At 41.7% G+C, this 21,784-nt stretch overlaps 2 protein-coding genes across 7 annotated transcripts; both read left to right on the top strand.

Annotated features, from left to right (window-relative positions):
• Positions 1-62: 62 nt before the first annotated feature.
• On the top strand, positions 63-13,273 carry LOC110489081 (cathepsin F). 5 transcript variants are annotated; one of them, XM_036943194.1, is made up of 14 exons: positions 67-201; positions 1,841-2,083; positions 3,938-4,048; positions 6,804-6,885; positions 7,007-7,074; positions 7,186-7,267; positions 7,387-7,500; positions 7,850-7,998; positions 9,854-9,950; positions 10,059-10,259; positions 10,420-10,484; positions 11,978-12,068; positions 12,163-12,221; positions 12,394-13,273. In XM_036943194.1, the coding sequence occupies exons 2-14, from the start codon at positions 1,850-1,852 to the stop codon at positions 12,466-12,468; spliced, it is 1,428 nt and encodes a 475-aa protein (XP_036799089.1). In that variant the 5' UTR covers positions 67-201; positions 1,841-1,849; the 3' UTR covers positions 12,469-13,273. The 5 variants fall into 5 exon arrangements, 4 of the variants coding, with proteins under 4 accessions (XP_021417323.1, XP_036799089.1, XP_036799091.1 ...); XM_036943195.1 differs by lacking the exon at positions 67-201 and adding an exon at positions 287-305; XM_021561648.2 differs by lacking the exon at positions 1,841-2,083 and having other exon boundaries at positions 63-201.
• Positions 13,274-13,363: 90 nt separating this feature from the next.
• eif1ad (eukaryotic translation initiation factor 1A domain containing) lies at positions 13,364-21,460 on the top strand. 2 transcript variants are annotated; one of them, XM_021561651.2, is made up of 5 exons: positions 13,364-13,505; positions 16,015-16,120; positions 16,404-16,512; positions 18,313-18,421; positions 20,368-21,460. In XM_021561651.2, exons 2-5 carry the CDS (start codon positions 16,031-16,033, stop codon positions 20,606-20,608), a joined length of 549 nt encoding a protein of 182 aa, XP_021417326.1. In that variant the 5' UTR covers positions 13,364-13,505; positions 16,015-16,030; the 3' UTR covers positions 20,609-21,460. The 2 variants fall into 2 exon arrangements, with proteins under 2 accessions (XP_021417326.1, XP_021417325.1); XM_021561650.2 differs by having other exon boundaries at positions 13,408-13,595.
• Positions 21,461-21,784: the final 324 nt, after the last annotated feature.

Here is a 21,784-nt window from a genome sequence, read left to right as displayed (position 1 = left end):
AGTACAGTCCCTGTAGCTCCGCCCACGGTCCGCCCACGGTTCCATCGTTGTTTCTGGTAACATTGTATCCATTGTGTAACCATTTCTATTTGGGGCCTTCTGCTGCAGTGTTGCCGTGTTCGTAGTTTCCAGCAAATCGAGCAACTTTAAAAACGATGCCGCGGCTGAAAATGTATTGGTCGCGGGTTGCGGGTTTTTGGGGTATGTCTATGTTGCACCGCGGCCGCCAAGGCATACTGCTCTTAAAAATATATTTCACTGTGACCTACTCCTGACTGTCACGCAGTGAGAAAGGCTGTTGCTGGGTGGGTGAGAGTGTGTGTGTGTGTTGAGAGATCACTACAGTTATTGGCTGAGACAACTTTTTGGGTAGATATGTAGGCTATTTACATTGTCATTATGGAGAAACCTTTTTCCATAAAACATATTAATACTCTAGAACTGATGCACATCAATAAATAATGGTGAGAAAGCACTGGAGAAATACTTTGGGCGCACTAGAGTGCATTACATAAATCCGCTCGGAGGTATTTGAAACTGTAATCTAATTATAACTGTTTAAATAAAACGGTATCATGCGAAGTGCTTTAAGCATGCTCAGTTCTTTGGTCTCGGGGGCTGCCGGAGTGGACATTTAAAATGGAAGTTATGGAACTCCCTCGCATGATTATTTTTATGGGGAAAACTCCTCAAAGAAACGGACACGAGGCTAAATGTATAGAATTAAAAATGTGCCTCTGTTGCCTCAAAACTATTTAATAAATCGCCTACAACTTCAGTTGATTGCTGTTGTAGACTTGTGTTATTATGAACACATTAGATTGACTGTAACAGTTGTCATATTATGCTACAGGTAAAACAAATTCAAAAAAAGAAACACTGGCAGCTGTTGACAAGCATATTCAGTTCATATACATATGATTCATATTTAATTCAGTGATTGAAAGCATGACCTCATCCTCAGTAGCCTATTCCAGCAGGTTATTGGGGGAAAAAGCACTTATTGCGAAATGTCCTCGCTATTCATGTTGAATAAATTCGTCTGTTAATTTGAACTAAGCAAGCTGCTAAATCGTTCAGTTTACATATTGTCTATGCTACTGTAAACTATCTGTCTTTCTCTAAGCGAACTATGGCAAAATGTAATTAGAATCATAAACCCAGATTTGTGTCTGTAGTCTATGCCTATTGAAATGACAAGTCATTCTCGCAAACGGGCCATTTATAACGACTTAGTCTTAACTTAGTCTTAACATCTGGAACATAACAACAGCACAATTGCCAGAAAATAGCCTAACATTAGTTTATAATAGCAATAAGGCACCCCAGTGTGCCTTAAAACTGTATCCAGGCACTCTGCGTTGCATCTGCTTAAGAATAGCCCGTACCCGTGCTATATTGTCCATATACCATACCCCGTGTGCCTTATTGCTTAATAATAGCAGTCAAGTGAGTTAATTTAATAAGGGCGAATTATCTTTTCTCTTGTCACATATTAACATTCCTTTATTTTGTCGTAGATTGAAATACCCGATTTTTTCTTCTAACTTCATTACAAGTTACTATGGTATTCCTTCTTAATTATGTCGATAACATTATGGAAAAGGGGTTTATTGTATAGATATGGCAACTCCTCTTGCTGTGAATTGTTGTGTGTGTGCTAGTTTTCTGGCCTTTTGGCGGGTTTTGAGTGGCAATTTACTAGAAATTCTCGTTTTACCTGGCAACCCTGGTCTGCTGATTTCTTGTCGCATTGTCGGATGACAGTTAACTGGGAAAACAAACATCCCGTTTTCTAATCTTACCGTCCACTGTCCCTTTGACTTTTTCTGCTCTACAGACAGACAGGATGGATTTCGGATTTCGCTGCCCCGTTATCCTTTGCCTAACCCTGGCGGTTTTGGCCTCGGTTCTGGCCGATTTGGATGACCCTTTAATGGGGGCACCCGGGTCTTCTGTCCGTTTATCGGAAAACGACCCAGGTTTGAAGAAGGCACTGAAGTTTGCAGAGGACCGCTATAACATGGGGTCCAATACGATGCACGTTCGTAGAGTTAGCAAGATCCTCTCTGCCAGTAAACAGGTAGACTACACCAGTGTTGTGAAAATGTTATTTGTTTATATATTTTTTATCTCATAATAATAGCCAAAAATCAAGTTACTGTCCATTGTGGTTGTAGGTCATAATACTCTATCGTGGGCTGTTTGAGGGTGCTCTCTCGCGGCTACTCTAGATGTTCTTTACCATTCAGCCATCATATTTGCCACCAATGCTCTTTATAGGACACATCATTGCACTCTATACTACTCTGTAAACTGGTTATCTACCCGTCGCAAGATCCACTGGTTGATGCTTTTTTATAAAAACCCTCTTAGGTCTCATTCCCCCCTATCTGATATACCTACGGTAGCCCTCATCCTCCACATACAACAACCGTTCTCACAGTCACTGCTCCCGAGTGGCACAGCAGTCCAAGGCACTGCATCTCAATGCAGTCGCTAACGTTATATAGCTGCAGCGAACTGAAAAGAGGAGCAACCCAGGGATGCGTGTGCTTTGGGGACCTTTAACAGAATTAACTACAGTCCCTGGTTTGAATCCAGGCGGTGACAGTCCCTGGTTTGAATCCAGGCTGTGATTGGGAGTCCCATTGGCGGCGCACAATTGGCCCAGCGTCGTTAGTGGTTTGGCCGGGGTAGGCGGTCATTGTAAATAATAATTTGTTCTTAACTGACTTTCCAAGTTAAACAAAGGTTAAAAAAAAACATTCTAATTCTGTTAAAGGTCCCCAAAGCACACGCATCCCTGGGTTGCTGCTATTTTCAGTTCGCTGCAGCTATATAACGTTAGCGACTGGAATGAGCTGCAAAAAACACGAAAACTGGACCATTTTATATCCATCTCTTCATTCAAAGACTCAATCAAAGACCCAATCTGTTTCGCGTGATGCATTGTTGTCTATATTTTCATGCCCTTTGTGCTGTTGTCTGTGCTCAATAATGTTTGTACCGTGTTGTGTTGCTACCATGTTGTTGTCATGTTGTGTTGCCACCATGCTGTGTTTTCATGTGTTGCTGCCATGCTATGTTGTTTGGCGCAGTGATCTAAGGTACTGAATCTCTGAATGTCTACTGTCTTTCTTTCTCTACTGGAGCAGTTGTGTTCGGCTCTGCACGGGCCCTTCAGGACAAGTCCGTCCAAAATTATATCAGATCTGACCCAGTTAATTACTTCTTTTTTTTTGCCATGTAGCGGTGTAGCTTACTACTGGAACTACGTACTACTTTTTTTTTAGCTAAAATAAAACATGGGTGAAGTAGGCAAGAATCTCCTTCTCAGTGTCTGACCTGCCTAATTCTTACTTGAAACATAGTTTTTGTGTTTAATAGGCTAAATTACACATTCTGTTAACATATGAACCCCAAGTCATCTGTCTTGCAATTTGTACCCTGACATTTCAGATTTACAAGTAGTTTGGATGTAGTGAACTACTTTTTCAGATTAACTTTAGTGAAGTCAACTATATGTTTCTTAATGGTAGCTTTAGTGTAGATGAACTTCTTCCAGTGTGAAGTAATTGGTAGCTTGGTAAACTATCTTTTTAGAATAGCTTCCCCAAAACTGCCCTCAACAAACCCATTGTCTCAGCTAGACTAGCCAGTTAGTGCTCTGCTGAATAAGATACCTGTATTTTCCAGCATAATCAGCCCCTTTAACTAGGCCTATAATGCCATATATTGGTCTTGAAAGTGACGTTAGAGCTAAATTGTAAGCTAGATGGCAAAACAAGAACCGCAGAGTTGATTTTGTTTATTTTTCATAGAGGCTGACCTTCACTGTGCATGGACTCTATGTGTTGTCTCTGTGTATTGACTCTGTGTGTTGTCTCTGTGTGTTGTCTCTGTGTGTTTTCTCTGTGTATTGTCTGTCTTGTAGCTGGTGAAGGGAATCCGATACAGCATCATGGTGGAGCTAAGTAACACCCAGTGTAAGAAGGCTGCCAGACTGATGACCTGTGACTTCTACCCAGAGGAACACAACCTGAAGGTGAGGCCTGTGTGTGTTTGTTTTTCTGTCTTGGGATGATAACAGTGTGGGTTGTTGGAGGGAGATAGTGTTACAGCGAAACTAATGTCAGTCCTCCTCATCAAATCAAAACCCCAAGTTTTACAATATTGAAAATTGACAAAACCTAAACCACAAATGTAAATAAACTGTCAACACAGAAGTGGCCAGTATCAAGGCCATTGTGTGTATCTGGGTCTATTTTAGGTTATTATTCTATCTGTCTGTTCTCCCTTCCCCTAGTCATGTGACCAGGACCTTGTGATAAATAACATGAATTTTACACTGTTATCCCCTGCTGCAGCTGTGTGCACAAGCAGTCAGCTACCCCTTATTTGTTCCGCATGTGGTATTTGTTTTCATGACTTAGCAGAAACTTAATCAGAAATGTCTCCAAGGTCAAGGAAACAAAGTGTTCATAGTGTTCACCCCTCTACTTAACTTCTGTATCAGTTCAGAAATAGACTGTTGTTGGATGTTTACATTAGGTCGCATACAAAGGATATGTATGTGCTTTACCATCACAGGCACAGGCATTTCACAGGCACAGGAAATCACAGGCATTTCTCTCTGAAATGCACACAAACACACTACATTCTATTATCAAATCAAATCACATTTTATTGGTCACATACATGTGTTTAGCAGATGTTATTGCAGGTGTAAAATGCTTGTGCTTCTAGCTCCTACAGTAAGGTAATATCTATCAAGTAATATGTAACAATTTCACAACATATACACACAAATCTAACTAAGGAATGGAATTAAGAATATATACAGTGGGGCAAAAAAGTATTTAGTCAGCCACCAATTGTGAAAGTTCTCCCACTTAAAAAGATGAGAGAGGCCTGTAATTTTCATCATAGGTACACTTCAACTATGACAGACAAAATGAGAAAATAAATCCAGAAAATCACATTGTAGGATTTTTAATGAATTTATTCGCAAATTATGGTGGAAAATAAGTATTTGGTCACCTACAAACAAGCAAGATTTCTGGCTCTCACAGACCTGTAACTTCTTCTTTAAGAGGCTCCTCTGTCCTCCACTCGTTACCTGTATTAATGGCACCTGTTTGAACTTGTTATCAGTATAAAAGACACCTGTCCACAACCTCAAACAGTCACACTCCAAACTCCACTATGGCCAAGACCAAAGAGCTGTCAAAGAACACCAGAAACAAAATTGTAGACCTGCACCAGGCTGGGAAGACTGAATCTGCAGTAAGTAAGCAGCTTGGTTTGAAGAAATCAACTGCGGGAGCAATTATTAGGAAATGGAAGAAATGCAAGACCACTGATAATCTCCCTCGATCTGGGGCTCCACGCAAGATCTCACCCCGTGGGGTCAAAATGATCACAAGAACGGTGAGCAAAAATCCCAGAACCACACGGGGGGGACCTAGTGAAGGACCTGCAGAGAGCTGGGACAAAAGTAACAAAGCCTAACATCAGCAAGGGCATTGAAGATGAAACATGGCTGGGTCTTTCAGCATGACAATGATCCCAAACACACCGCCCGGGCAACGAAGGAGTGGCTTCGTAAGAAGCATTTCAAGGTCCTGGAGTGGCCTAGCCAGTCTCCAGATCTCAACCCCATAGAAAATCTTTGGAGGGAGTTAAAAGTCCATGTTGCCCAGCAACAGCCCCAAAACATCACTGCTCTAGAGGAGATCTGCATGGAGGAATGGGCCAAAATACCAGCAACAGTGTGTGAACCTTGTGAAGACTTACAGAAAATGTTTGACCTCTGTCATTGCCAACAAAGGGTATATAACAAAGTATTGAGAAACTTTTGTTATTGAGCAAATACTTATTTTCCACCATAATTTGCAAATAAATTCATTAAAATTCCTACAATGTGATTTTCTGGATTTTTTTTCTCATTTTGTCTGTCATAGTTGAAGTGTACCTATGATGAAAATGACAGGCCTCATCTTTTTAAGTGGGAGAACTTACACAATTGGTGGCTGACTAAATACTTTTTTTTGCCCCACTGTACATATATGGACGAGCGATGTCAGAGCGACATGGACTAAGATACAGTAGAATAGTATAGAATACAGTATATACTGTACATATGAGATGAGTAATGCAAGATATGTAAACATGATCAAAGTGACTAGTGTTCCATTACTTAAAGTGGCCAGTGATTTCTTGTCTATATCTATAGACAGCAGCCTCTAATGTGCTAGTGGTGGCTGATGCTAGTGGTGGCTTAACAGTCATCATGATGGCCTTGAGATAGAAGCTGTTTTTCAGTGTCTCGGTCCCAGCTTTGATGCACATGTACTGACCTTGCCTTCGGGATGATAGAGGGGTGAACAGGCAGTAGCTCGGGTGGTTCATGTCCATAATGATCTTTTTGGCCATCTTGTGACATCAGGTGCTGTAGGTGTCCTGGAGGGCGGGTAGTTTGCCCCCGGTAATGTGTTTGGCAGACCGCACCACCCTCTGGAGAGCCTTGCGGTTGCGGGCAGTGCAGTTGCCATACGAGGCAGTGATAGAGCCCGACAGGATGCTCTCAATTGTGCATCTATAAAAGTTTGAGGGTTTTTTAGTCACATTTCTTCAGCCTCCTGATGTTGAAGAGACTCTGTTGCACCTTATTCACCACACTGTCTGTGTGGGTGGTCCATTACACTGTTTATATACAAGTCATGAACACAGAAGCCCAATAAAATAAACACAGATTATCTCACTAACCATGTTTTCTCCGCTGACATGTTCTCTGTCAGACGGAGGTGTGTGTGTTTGAGGTCTGGGACATTCCCTGGGAGAGGAAGTCCACCCTGCTCAAACAGAAATGCCAGCAAGCAGGTTTGTGTCAAAGGTTTAACTTTGGGAACTAAATGTACCTTTGTGATTTTATTTGTTTAGGATTGTTTCTATAAATACTCATAGCTACATCTAATTGTTTTTCATGATGCTTGCGTTTCAGTTGATCCCAAACCAGTTGAGACCAACAAAGTAGAATTTCTGTCCCTCTCCACCAGCAAACCAGTTGAGGTAATAGAAAACGTAGCGCTTGTTGTATGTGTGTTTGAGCATGTTTTCTCATTTATTCTGTATGTGTATATTTAATTTACTTGTCAATAATTAACTTATATTTTGTGACAGGAGACAGAGTATTTAGTGGAGCTTCTGGGCCAGTTCAAAGAGTTCATGGTCAGATACAATAGGACTTACAGCAGCAAAGAGGGTGAGAGATAAATGTCAATCCATCATTTTACACAACATCGTCCATCCACCTCCACAGATGATAAGGTAAAACATCTTACCATAACATTTTTGTCTGATCTCTGACCTTTGCTGCTACAGTCACTGAGCGGCGGCTGCGTATCTTCCATGAGAACCTGAAGACCGCTGAGAAGCTCCAGTCTCTGGATCTGGGCACAGCCGAGTACGGGGTCACCAAGTTCAGCGACCTCACAGGTGTGTGTGTGTGCATGTGTGGGAATGCAGATTAATAAACCCGATGCAGTTCCAGAACATCCACTGAGTGTCCCGAAGAGGTCACCGTCTGCTCTTCTGTGGAGCAACAGGACATACTATGTGTGTGTGTGTGTGTGTGTGTGTGTGTGTGTGTGTGTGTGTGTGTGTGTGTGTGTGATTCTGTGACCGTTTGAAACATGTTCCCTTGCAGAGTTAGTTAACCTGTTGAGTAATTCCACTTCTACATAGCTAATTCCAAAAGGCTACAGTACAACTCCTCAGCTGTACACTGTGAAAAATCCTAATATTCCTCCTCTCCTCCCTCTACCCACTCCCTCTCACCATCCAGAGGAGGAGTTTAGGACTCTGTACCTGAACCCCCTGCTGAGCCAGCAGAAATTTCAGCGGTCCATGAAGCCTGCAGCCATGACCCACAGCCCCGCCCCGCCTAGCTGGGACTGGAGAGAGCATGGAGCTGTCAGCCCTGTCAAGAACCAGGTAGGACAGGATTTAGAGATGGTCTTACAGACTGGAGATGACTACAGGTATGACTGTAAATGTGTATATATGATTGTATACTGCTCAAAAAAAATAAAGGGAACACTTAAACAACACAATGTAACTCCAAGTCAATCACACTTCTGCGAAATCAAACTATCCACTTAGGAAGCAACACTGATTGACAATAAATTTCACATGCTGTTGTGCAAATGGAATAGACAACAGGTGGAAATTAAAAGGAGTGGTTCTGCAGGTGGTGACCACAGACCACTTCTCAGTTCCTATGCTTCCTGGCTGATGTTTTGGTCACTTTTGAATGCTGGCGGTGCTTTCACTCTAGTGGTAGCATGAGACGGAGTCTACAACCCACACAAGTGGCTCAGGTAGTGCAGCTCATCCATGATGGCACATCAATGCGAGCTGTGGCAAGAATGTTTGCTGTGTCTGTCAGCGTAGTGTCCAGAGCATGGAGGCGCTACCAGGAAACAGGCCAGTACATCAGGAGACGTGGAGGAGGCCGTAGGTGGGCAACAACCCAGCAGCAGGACCGCTACCTCCGCCTTTGTGCAAGGAGGAGCAGGAGGAGCACTGCCAGAGCCCTGCAAAATGACCTCCAGCAGGCCACAAATGTGCATGTGTCAAACGGTCAGAAACAGACTCCATGAGGGTGGTATGAGGGCCCGACGTCCACAGGTGGGGGTTGTGCTTACAGCACAACACCGTGCAGGACGTTTGGCATTTGCCAGAGAACACCAAGATTGGCAAATTCGCCACTGGCGCCCTGTGCTCTTCACAGATGAAAGCAGGTTCACACTGAGCACATGTGACAGACGTGACAGAGTCTGGAGACGCCGTGGAGAACGTTCTGCTGCCTGCAACATCCTCCAGCATGACCGGTTTGGCGGTGGGTCAGTCATGGTGTGGGGTGGCATTTCTTTGGGGGGCCACACAGCCCTCCATGTGCTCGCCAGAGGTAGCCTGACTGCCATTAGGTACCGAGATGAGATCCTCAGACCCCTTGTGAGACCATATGCTGGTGCGGTTGGCCCTGGGTTCCTCCTAATGCAAGACAATGCTAGACCTCATGTGGCTGGAATGTGTTAGCAGTTCCTGCAAGAGGAAGGCATTGATGCAATGGACTGGCCCGCCCGTTCCCCAGACCTGAATCCAATTGAGCACATCTGGGACATCATGTCTCGCTCCATCCACCAACCTAGTCTGTTGCACCACAGACTGTCCAGACTGTCCAGGAGTTGGCGGATGCTTTAGTCCAGGTCTGGGAGGAGATCCCTCAGGAGACCATCCGCCACCTCATCAGGAGCATGCCCAGGCGTTGTAGGGAGGTCATACAGGCACGTGGAGGCCACACACACTACTGAGCCTCATTTTGACTTGTTTTAAGGACATTACATCAAAGTTGGATCAGCCTGTAGTGTGGTTTTCCACTTTAATTTTGAGTGTGACTCCAAATCCAAACCTCCATGGGTTGATCAATTTGATTTCCATTGATAATTTTTGTCTGATTTTGTTGTCAGCACATTCAACTATGTAAAGAAAAAAGTATTTAATAAGAATAGTTCATTCATTCAGATCTAGGATGTGTTATTTAAGTGTTCCCTTTATTTTTTGAGCAGTGTCTTTATGGATTTCTTTATCGGACAAATAACAACTTAAAAATGCTTTATATAGCATTCATGACTCTTCTTTGATGCTTCACTAAACATAAGTTTAAGTAAGCAAAAGTAATACTTTCATTCATACTGTAGATATGACACAATTCATGGAAAAGGTGGAGGTAGGTAATGCCTGTGTGTGTGTATGGCTGATTATGTGACTTGTGTTTGTATTGCAGGGCATGTGTGGTTCTTGCTGGGCATTCTCAGTGACAGGAAACATTGAGGGCCAGTGGTTTGTGAAAACGGGTAAACTAGTGTCTCTCTCTGAGCAAGGTAAGCACAAGCATTGTAGGTATCATACACTCACCTGTACAACAGCACAGTTTCCATTTTCTCCATAACAGTTTTGAATTGATAGGACATTGAACCAATCACCCACAGAGCTGGTGGACTGTGATACTGTGGACCAGGCCTGTGGGGGCGGGCTTCCATCAAATGCATATGAAGCCATCGAGAAGCTGGGTGGTCTGGAGACAGAGACTGACTACAGCTACACCGGCAAGAAGCAGAGCTGCGACTTCACCACCGACAAAGTCACTGCCTACATCAACAGCTCCGTGGAGCTGTCCAAGGACGAGAACGGTGAGTGGGAGGAGAGGTGAAAGAGAGAAGAGGGTAGGGTAGACAGGGATAAAGACACGGATGATAGGTTGAAGGATTGGATGAAGATTGAATGATGCGGTACATATGGAGGAGGGTTGGCCATGTGTTAATCTTGGTTTCCTTCCCTTTTTATGTTTAGAAATTGCTGCTTGGCTGGCTGAGAATGGACCAGTATCTGTGGCCCTGAATGCCTTCGCAATGCAGGTAACCAGGGGTTGAATGGGTTCATGGAACAGAAGGAACAGAAACGGAACCTGGAATGAAAGTGATCCATACTGTTCCAGAACAGAACCACTAATTTAAAAGCATGGGAGCAGTTAATAACATTATTTTACGTTCCAGGCACTTTTTTCTAGTCCCACAACAAAACGCCTATGCAAAGCCCTCACTCTGTCACTCAGAAACGTATTCCAGTGTCTGCCTGCAAGCTGAAAATCTTCACCTGTGTGTGTTTAGGCTACCTGCCCCTTTCCTCTTTTTGAAGCATAGGCTACTGTACTGACGTTACAGGCTTGATTCAGAAGATAGGGAGGGAGAGAGATTTTTAATTAGCTAGAGAAGAATGGATTTCATTTTTTCAATGCTAGTTAAGGATTCTATAGGCCTAGTGATCACGTTGGACTTATTAACTACAAAAATGTATTTTTAATTCTCTGCACATACAAGCTTGTTAGCTAGCTAAATCAAGTTTGTTTTCTAGCTAGCTCAAAAGACGTTCAAAGTTCCTACATAGAAGCCACTTCTCCTAGGTATAATTCTGTGGACCTAATTCATTCAATGTATGTCATAACAAGATGCTCAGCGCTTCAAGCCTCCTCAAACCTATCTCGCTCTCTCCCCAAAGTTTCAGTCGCATCTTGCGCCATAGGCTACACTTGTCTGTCCATCACACATGTAAACAACTAGCTTGCCTGCTCTTTCCACACTGATTGGTGAAGTAATTTAATGAGTTAAATGTAAAAAAAAAAGAGAAAAAAAAGGAACAGAAAGGAACAATATAAACCAGTACTTTTTTAGGGTTTGAACCGGTTCAGAACTTTATTTTGCTGGTCGTAACAGTGGAACGAAACAAAAAAACTTGGTTCTGTTCAGAATGAAACGATTGGAAAATAATTTTGTTTCCAACCCCTGCAGGTAACACCACTGCCATATCTTCCTTCTTCTTTTATTTGTTTACTTTTTGTGATATCCAATTAGGATCTTATCTCATCGCTGCAACTCCCCAACAGGTTCAGGAGAGGCGAAGGTCAAGTCATGCGTCTACCGAAACATGACCCGCTTAACCACACTTCTTTACACCCGCCCGCTTAACCCGGAAGCCAGCTGCACCAATGTGTTGGAGGAAACACAGTTCAACTGACGACCGAAGTCAGCCTGCAGGCACCCCGCCAGTCACAAGTAGTTGCTAGAGCGCAATGAGCTAAGTAAAGCCGCCCTGGCCAAACCCTCCCCTAACCCGGACGATGCTGAGCCAATTGTGCGCCACTCCTGGTCACAGCCATTTGTGACACAGCCTAGGATCGAACCCGGGTCTGTCGTGATGCCTCAAGTACAGCGACCGCTGCGTCACTCGGGAGGCCTGTCATATCTTTCTTAATGGAACTGAAATTAGCATCACTAAAACACAACTGAACAATGAAGTGACTAGTATCTATCTTTCTAATCCCACCTGCTTTTCTCTCGTTGTTTGTCCTCAGTTTTACAGGAAGGGCGTGTCCCACCCTCTGAAGATCTTCTGCAACCCCTGGATGATTGACCATGCAGTGCTGCTCGTGGGCTACGGAGAACGTGAGACTGACTCTTAACTACTCATTTACCTTACATTAACCTAGCGTAATAACAACACTGTGATGAGTGTGTGTCTGGTTGTTTCTGTGTACAGGTCAAGGCAAACCTTTCTGGGCTATCAAGAACAGCTGGGGAGAGGACTATGGAGAACAGGTAACAGAAAGCTGTCACACTGAACCTCTATGACAAGGCATTATGCGTGCATTTGTAAACAGTGTATTTGTTTACAATGCATGCATAATACCTAGTCATGCCTGAACTCTTGGAACATTTGACATGTGTATTAATTGCCTGACATGTCCTGTTGTGTGTTCCTTCCTTCCAGGGTTACTACTACCTGTACAGAGGATCCAGGCTCTGTGGAATCAACAAGATGTGCTCATCTGCTATTGTGAACTAGGCGATATGACACACACGCGCGAGCGCACACACACACGTGATCTGAATAATATTTTATTTCAATCTTCACCTGGGATAAAAAAAATAAAAAAATCCTACACCCCCCCAAACATACACACACACACTACCTACAAACTGATAGAACTGCAACGTTACTCATCCCCTACCTTAATTGTGTAGTCAGAACACTGCATAATGCACTGGAAAACCTGCTGACAGCTTACTTAAATAGGGGAGGCAGCATTTATTCATACCCCATTCTTCTCTTTCAAAACAAACCAGCTCCGATGAAGCTATAGTTCTAAGGTAACACTGATCTTTTGTTGTGATTTTACTACTAGCCTTTAAGGATATTTTAATTGAATTGCTGTGTTTTAGGCAGAGGTCATTTCAGTCATCTCTTTACAATAACAGAGTCTAAATGATAAAGGGGATGTCATATATTTAGACTTCAGTCATGCTGTTTAGTGTCCGTTATGTTCCCCTGCATCTGACTACTCTCTGTGCGGATGCTCTAGTGTAGAATTAATGCTTGTGCATTTTTGCTAGACTTTTCGTCTGTTGTAACATGTTCTGTGCAATACCACATAACGTCAATCTCTCCCCTCAGTTTAAAACTTACAACTTCACTGTGCAAGTACTTATAATGAATGGGTTTGCATGTTTTTATTTTATTTTAAAAGGATCATACATTGACTGATGTGTAGCCTATTAACTGTTAAATATTGCAGTGCTGTGTAACTAGACAAACTAAGGTTTACTAAAAAAAAAAAAATTGATCCATTAATAAAAAAAAATATCATATTCATTGTGGAATGTAATTTCTGAAGCCAATATCCACCGTATGTTGGTTGATTAATTGGAGAAACTATATAGTCACAAAAGCATGCGGTTCTTGAATACAGCCAAGCCCCGTACATGAAAACGACAAAATCTCCCAGAATGCAACCGGAGTAGAATCCCTACGTCAGCAGTGCCTAAAAGGAAAGGAAGCACATGCGTTTACTGGCTGCTGGAAACTAATATTTGCTATAACAGGTATTTTTCAAAGTTCACATGCCATCTGACAATCCAGAATCTTTGACCTACAGTAAAGATACACATTTTTTTGCAGTTCAGATTTACACGGTATGTAGCAAGTTGCTCATTTTAAGTGTATGTGCGTGTTAACTCTAGTGAAAACTGCTCGTTAGCTAGCTACCAATACATATAATTACAACGTTAATAATATATTGTCTAATCTTCTATAATTTCACAATTTAACAGCAAGCATAATTCTGACAATTAGCCATTTGTGTTTGTACGATACCGGCATTTCTGCTTGACATAGCTAACGTTAGCTAGCTAACGTGGGACAGCTTGCCACTTACTTTGCCCGAACAAAACATACATTTGATGGAAACGTTAGCTAGCTAGCTGTCACACTAACGTCGTTAAGGGTTGACCTTTTGAAATGCTACGCTGTTGTCAGTGGGGATTTTAACATGTAAATCTTTGTGGGGCAAAAAAAAAATGGGATGCATGCCAGCAAAACCACAACACTAAACCATACATGAATTACACTATGCCACTGCTACACCTGGCTATCAGCGGAAACCTCATTTAGTGCCCTTTGGCTGATTTTCTTTAACACATTTGGTTTCTACTGACAATTGATGTACAAACTAGGGTATAAGGACTAGGGTATAAGGGGCAGCTAGGTAGCCTAGTGGTTAAAGTGTTGAGCCAGTAACTGAAAGGTTGCTGGATGAAATCCCCGGGCTGACAAGGTAACAATCTGTAGTTCTGCCCCTGAACAAGGCAGGTAACCCACTTTTCCCCCTAGGCCGTCTTTGTAAATAAGACTTACAATATTCAATGATTACATTTCTCAAAAACATTTTGTGCACCACCAAGTCAGAAAATTGGGTGAAAATAGACCAAATTATTAGGGTGAGGCACATGGGCTACTAACAGCTTACTGCACAACATACACTTAGTATTACTTTCTTAGCTACAGTATACATATCTCCCTGGCATATTCATTTAAATTATTTCTCTTCATATGACAAAGATTTGCCAGTAGAATGTCGACTCAATTTATGACTGCTAGCTAAGAGTTTGAAAGTATGATGTTGACATGATCAGACCGATCAGTCCAATCAAAGCTACCGTCATTGAAAATAAGGATTTGTTCTTAACTGACTTGCCTAGTTAAATAAAGGTAAATGTGTTTAAACTAGTAACAAACAATTGTACATTTTCATTTCTTTATTGAACACATCGTGTAAACATTCACAGTGGAGGGTGGAAAAAGTATGAGAACCCTTGGATTTAATAACTGGTTGACCCTCCTTTGGCAGCAATAACACCAACCAAATGTTTTCTGTAGTTGTGGATCAGACCTGCACAACGGCCAGAAGGAATTTTGGACCATTCCTCTTTACAAAACTGTTTCAGTTCAGCAATATATTCTTGGGATGTCTGGTGTGAACTGCTCTCTTGAGGTCATGCCACAGCATCTCAATTGGGTTGAGATCAGGACTCTGACTGGGCCACTCCAGAGGGTGTATTTTCTTCTCTTGAAGCCATTCTGTTGTGCTCCCTCCACCATACTTTACAGTTGGGATGAGGTTTCGATGTTGGTGTGCTGCGCCTTTTTTTCTCCACACAGTGTTGTGTTCCTTCCAAACAACTCAACTGTAGTTTCATCTTTCCACAATATTGACGCTCTAGGATTCTTCTTAACCTCATTGACCATTCTGCACTGTGCTCTCTCTAGGAAGAGTACCAACAGTGCTGAACTTTCTCCATTTATAGACAATTTGTCTAACCGTACCGATGAACATCAAGGCTTTTAGATACTTTTGTAATCCTTTCCAGCTTTATGCAAGTCAACAATTCTTAATCTTAGGTCTTCTGAGATCTCTTTTGTTTGAGGCATGGTTCACATCAGGCAATGCTTCTTGTGAATAGCTAACTCAAATTGTGAGTTTTTTTATAGCACAAGGCAGCTCTAACCAACACCTCCAATTTCGTCTCATTGATTGGACTCCAGGTTAGCTGACTCCTGACTCCAATTAGCTTTTGGAGAAGTCATTAGCCTGGGGGTTCACATACTTTCCCCAACCTACACTGTGAAAGTTTAAATTATGTATTCCATATGGACAAAATACAATTTGTGTTATTAGTTTAAGCACACGGTCTATTGTTGTAACTTAGATGAAGACCAGATCAAATTTGATGACCAATTTATGCAGAAATCCAGGTAATTCCAAAAGGTTCACATACTTTTTCTTGCCACTGTACATTTTTTTAATACATTGTTTGCAAACTGATATGTGACACGTATTAATGCCAAATAACATGCAAAACAGGCAAGCCCCCTCCACAATTCTTTTTATTTCTTTTTGCTTAAAATATGGGTGGGGGTGCCACTGCCTGTTATGCATTAAGCAGCCTGTACTTCTCATTAGACGTTTGCTATCTGTAACTTATTCTTTCCCCCTGACATTCATAAAGAACAGTTGACTAACAACAGTGGTGATGAAAACTGATCTTTCCACAGCTGGCAAACTTCAACGATGTCACAGGCTACCAAACGCAAGCATGTTGTCAAGGAGCAGACACTCGACGACTACGTCACACCTACAGAGAACCAACAGATTGTGAGGGTTAGTATCTGTGCTGTCAGACATGACAGATCTTTTACTGAACACACACAACAAAGACTAGCCTAGATGTCTGCCATCCTGATTCGGACTCATTCAGCGACTACCAAACAGGTAGGGTCAGTGGATGAAGCAAGAGGATGGGAACTTTTAAGTCTTTCTTCATGTAAGCTGACTGACACACACATATCTGCTGCACCTGTAGTTAATTACCTGTTTTTGCATGCACATTCTACCAGTTTCTTTGTCATACTAATCCCCTCTCTCTGTACCTGTCTCCGTGCAGGTTCTTGGTAGTCGTGGCAACAACCTGCACGAGGCTGTCACGGCTCAGGGGGAGAACTTCCTGATCAGCATGCCCCCAAAATTCCGCAAGAACCTCTGGATTAAGAGAGGTAACATGTCCCCTTATACTAGAGTGCATCCCAAATGGCACCATAACGTTGTTTTGTTTTTAAATATCTTATTTTAAAATATATAGGCCCATTATCTTTTCAATATACTTTGTGGTTTAGATGTTTAAAGTCAAATAGAATTGTGAGTTATAGATCTCTTTGAAACCAGGTCTCAGAACAGATCTACTTCTTCGATGTGCCCTATTTCTATGCTTCCCGCTATTAAAGGTGCAATATGTATAAATCGCTCAGCCACTTCCTGGCTAAAATGGCTAAAATTCTGAGATTTTGCCTAATTTCAGTTTGTGACAAAATGAGCACTAAGTGTAGATAATCATTGTACCATCTAAACCGCTGTGAAATATCTTTCCAATAACCAAAAATATTAGATTTCCAGCTGTTTGAAGCTAGTGTACAAAACCTGAAGTAAAAGATGCAAAAACTAAACTTAACAGTTTAAGTGACTGCTTTTTTTTGCATCTTTTACATTCGGTTTTGTACAACAGCTTCAAACAAGCTGAGACTACAATATTTTTTCTTATGGAAAATATATTTTTACAGCAGTTTAGATGGTACAATGATTCTTCACACAATGGCTGCTTGTTTGTAGCATAAACTGAAATTAGGCGAACTTGTAAAAAACAATGTACAACTAGGAAATGGTGGAGCGACTTCTAAATATTGCACCTTTAAGTTTACACTGAGAATGTTTTTTTTGGTACCATTTGGACCATAGACATTAAAACCAGTAGATAGTGATAGTGCTGACGTCATCCATGTATTCCTATCGAAAACTTCTAATGAAACTGGAAGTATTTGAATCACGCCATATTAAGAATCATGGTGAAAATGGCCGTAACTATGGTCGATGAAGTCATTTTCAGTCTTCCTGAGCGCATCAACCCAACGCTGCTATTGACTTCGGCATCTATAACAGATACCACATGAATTCCGTGTGCATGAGGATGCGAGCCTCGTCGTAGCCTGCCGGTCCGTGATTGGTCTGTCAGCACGTGGTCCTGTGTGACGACAAATGTAGTCGTCAGAATGGATCACTATTTCATTAAATATCTCGACAAATGTAGTCGTCAGAATGGATCCCTATTTCATTAAATACCTCGACAAATGTAGTCGTCAGAATGGATCCCTATTTCATTAAATACCTCGACAAATGTAGTCGTCAGAATGGATCCCTATTTCATTAAATATCTCGACAAATGTAGTCGTCAGAATGGATCCCTATTTCATTAAATACCTCGACAAATGTAGTCGTCAGAATGGATCCCTATTTCATTAAATATCTCGACAAATGTAGTCGTCAGAATGGATCACTATTTCATTAAATACCTCGATTTGTAGTGAACTTGAAAATAATTTGCTGTGGTGATAGAACTAATAAACACATTTTAGAGCTGTAAACGGCTGTAATTTATGTTGGTTTTCTAGGACAGACCAGGGCTTTTGGCACTGCTAGTTCGTTACGCAGTAGCCGACCAGCAGAGATTGTGACTTTACGCCCCAGACCAGATACTGGGGGCTTTGTTTGGACATAGGCAGCCCGGAGTACCAGTGGCAGTCAAACACTAAAGCCGGCTGATTGTCCTGAATTTGAGTGGCTAGTTTGCATATGTTTTCTGCATACCTGTATGTCAGTGTGCTTTCTTTTGTGGTTCAACCACCTCAATGTCATAATGACAGAAACAGTCTGGATCAGTTTCTACTGAACACAATGAAGGTCTTTGTGTTCCTCTCAGTATTGGTTTGTTATTGTAAACATGGCATTGCTCTCCCCCCTCCCAGGTGACTATGTGATTGTAGACCCTATAGAGGAGGGAGAGAAGGTGAGGGGAGAAATCAGCTTCATACTCTACAGAGACCACATTCAGCACCTGCAGAAACTCACACTCTGGTGAGTGCACCTTGGACCCATAGTTCAGTATACACAGTTCAAGTCGGAAGTTTACATACACTTAGGTTGGAGTCATTGAATTTTTATTTTTTATTTTTTTTCAAACTCTCCACCAATTTCTTGTTAACAAACTATAGTTTTGGCAAGTCAGTTAGGACATCTACTTTGTGCATATCACAGTTCATTTTTCCAACAATTGTTTAGACAGATTATTTCACTTATAATTCACTGTATCACAATTCCAGTGGGTCAGAAGTTTACATACACTAAGTTGACTGTGCCTTTAAACAGCTTGGAAAATTCCAGAAAATTATGTCATGGCTTTAGCCTATCAGAAGCTTCTAATTGACATAATTTGAGTAAATTGGAGGTGTGCCTGTGGATGTATTTCAGGGTCTACCTTCAAACTCAGTGCCTCTTTGCTTGACATCAAAATAAATCAGCCAAGACTTCAGACCTACACAAGTCTGGTTCATCCTTGGGAGCAATTTCCAAACACCAGAAGGTACCACGTTCATCTGTACAAACAATAGAATTCAAGTATAGTCACCATTGGACCACGCAGCCGTCATACCGCTCAGGAAGGAGATGCGTTCGGTCTCCTAGAGATGATCGTACTTTGGTGCGAAAAGTGCAAATCAATCCCAAAACAACAGCAAAGGACCTTGTGAAGATGCTGGAGGAAACGGGTACAAAAGTATCTATATCCAAAGTAAAATGAGTCCTATATCGACAACCTGAAGCCACTTCTCCAAAACCGCCATAAAAAAAGGCCAGACTACGGTTTGCAACTGCACATGGGGACGAAGATTGTACTTTTCTGAGAAATGTCCTTTGGTCTGATGAAACAAAATTAGAACATTTTGGCCATAATGACCATTGTTATGTTTGGAGGAAAAAGCCTGCAAGCCGAAGAACACAATCCCACCCCAACCATGAAGCACGCGGGTGGCAGCATCAGGTTGTGGGGGTGCTTTGCTGCAGGAGGGTGGCATCATGAGGAAGGAAAATTATGTAGATGTATTAATTGAAGCAACATCTCAAAACATCAGGAAGTTAAAGCTTGGTCACAAATGAGTCTTACAAGTGGACAATGACCCCGAACATACTTCCAAAGTTGTGGCAAAATGGCTTAAGGACAACAAAGTCAAGGTATTTGAGTGGCCATCACAAAGCCCTGACCTCAATCCTATAGAAAATTTGTGAGCAGAACTGAAAAAACCTGTGCGAGCAAGGAGACCTACAAACCTGACTCAGTTACACCACCTCTGTCAGGAGGAATGGGCCAAAATTCACCCAACTTATTGTGGGAAGCTTGTGGAAGGCTACCCAAAACGTTTGACTCAAAGTAAACATTTAAAAGGCAATGCTGCCAAACACTCAATTAGTATATGTAAACTTCTGACCCACTTGGAATGTGATGAGAAAGAAATAAAAGCTGAAATCATTCTCTGCTATTATTCTGACATTTCACATTCTTAAAATAGTGGTGATCCTAACTGACCTTACAGGGAACTTTTACTAGGATTAAATGTCAGGAATTGTGAAACTGAGTTAAATGTATTTGCTAAGGTGTATGTAAACTTCCGACTTCAACTTTACGTCCACGTATAGAAATAACATGCAGAAACACATGTAGCCAATAAACCCCATTTTAGTCAGCACTTCTATTACCTTGCCATAGTAACTACAAGGCCACCACATCCGACAAACATTCTTTTTCAACTGCTCCTGTGAAAATATGAAGAAATTATTTCAAATGATGTTAATCCCAACAGGATGTGGTAGGATGTTTTTTCTGACACACACACACACACACACACACACACACACACAGACTCATGTCACCTGTGAATGAGAAGACAATTAAACAAAGGTTCAATTATAACTGAATCAAGTGAGTTCTGCTGGCACTATTTTTCATTTTTTTGTGTGTCTTCTGTTAGGCCTGAGGCCTTCACAGACGAGCCCCCATCGGAAGAGAGAACAGATGCACCACAGCCCAGGGAGGGGAGAAGGGAGGAGAAGGTAGAGGATTGTGGGAGTGATCACAGTACTGACTCAGAGGATGACGAGAGCGATCTCTTCGTCAACACCAACCGCTGTAACGTCCACTACAGTGAGAGTGAGGAAGACAGTGAGGATGAGAAGGCTGAAGAGGAGGATAAAGTGGAGAGCAGCTTTTAGTGGGGAAATCTTTACAAGAGACAGTACACTGCTGTGGACAATGTTTACACACATGTCGCCCTCAGAATACACTGCTGCTGAAGAATGAGTTGTGGATTATACTCTCCAGTCCCACCCCATGAATCCAATCAAACAGAAAATCCTGCTATTTCACCATTTATTTGGTGGTTGAACTTAGCATCCCATGGACATAATAGGTTAGGTATATCATACTTATACCACTTGTCCTAGAGAGGAACATTAGCATGCTTTGCTAAACTGCTAAAAAAGAGGTTAATTGTGGAATTATTGAACTGGTCCATGACATTCCTGACTGAGGTTGTCATAATTTATGTACATAATGATTGTGTAATAAAATCTTTATCGTGGTCTTTCATCAGAATTGTTTGTAGTTTAATTAAACATTTGTCTGTCTGATTCAAAATGATATGATCAAAGATTAAAGTTTTGTTTAATGTTCAGAAAAACATTACAGTGCACAACATTTGTCAGAGGGTTATTTGCACATTTATTTACTCATTAACCTGTTTCTAATACCCAAACCTCAGATAAATTGGCAATTATGCACTGGCAGTGGTTAAATCAGTAAAATTGATTTATCTAAAAATGTTTGTTGCACCTCATAAATCTGACTTAAACCCTTAATATATTTTTTTCTCATAACTAGCCTCCGAGCCCAGAAACTGAGCATGAGAATTCATGCCCACAGCAAGGAACCAAAACCTGTTCAATAGGAGGCAGTTGAGCTATGTATGCAATGCACATGTATGGCTTTCACAGTGACATTCATCACAGATGACTGTACCAATTAAGTCATTCTGGTTTATCCATCAATAAATACTTCCAAACAAATGTTTTGTCAACATTCAGTATTTCTCTCAAACCTAGGTCCACCTTTCTCACATTGTGGGGCCTTATTACAGGGCCATTCTCAGCTGGTAGCATACCTTTCTCCATCTATCATTTGAGTCGGTTTTAAAACAGCGAGTCTACTATTTCTCAAACGTAGCCTCGTTTATTAATTTAAAAAAAACATTTGGGTTTACAGAAATAATTGGTACTGTTCGCCATTTTCAAGTGGCAGCACACCTTCTCGATAGTCAATCACCATATGTCTGTTTTCTATAATAGGAAAGCCAGTCTGAATGCCTCACTGAGAGGAAGTTTCCAGGTGTA

The sequence above is a fragment of the Oncorhynchus mykiss genome, chromosome 14 (genome assembly GCF_013265735.2).
Source record: "Oncorhynchus mykiss isolate Arlee chromosome 14, USDA_OmykA_1.1, whole genome shotgun sequence".
In the NCBI taxonomy this organism is placed as follows: domain Eukaryota; kingdom Metazoa; phylum Chordata; class Actinopteri; order Salmoniformes; family Salmonidae; genus Oncorhynchus; species Oncorhynchus mykiss.
Note: the sequence above shows the minus strand (reverse complement) of the source record. Positions and strands in the feature narration are given on the sequence as shown.

What these genes read in the sequence shown, in the direction of transcription:
- LOC110489081 (XM_036943194.1), top strand. Translation starts at nt 1,850, where the DNA reads ATGGATTTCGGATTTCGCTGCCCCGTTATCCTTTGCCTAACCCTGGCG. An exon ending in TCCTCTCTGCCAGTAAACAG is followed by an intron (nt 2,084 to 3,937) that starts GTAGACTACACC and finishes TCTGTCTTGTAG; the next exon opens with CTGGTGAAGGGAATCCGATA. An exon ending in TCAGCCCTGTCAAGAACCAG is followed by an intron (nt 7,999 to 9,853) that starts GTAGGACAGGAT and finishes TTTGTATTGCAG; the next exon opens with GGCATGTGTGGTTCTTGCTG.
- eif1ad (XM_021561651.2), top strand. Translation starts at nt 16,031, where the DNA reads ATGTCACAGGCTACCAAACGCAAGCATGTTGTCAAGGAGCAGACACTC. An exon ending in AGAACCAACAGATTGTGAGG is followed by an intron (nt 16,121 to 16,403) that starts GTTAGTATCTGT and finishes GTCTCCGTGCAG; the next exon opens with GTTCTTGGTAGTCGTGGCAA. An exon ending in CTGCAGAAACTCACACTCTG is followed by an intron (nt 18,422 to 20,367) that starts GTGAGTGCACCT and finishes GTCTTCTGTTAG; the next exon opens with GCCTGAGGCCTTCACAGACG.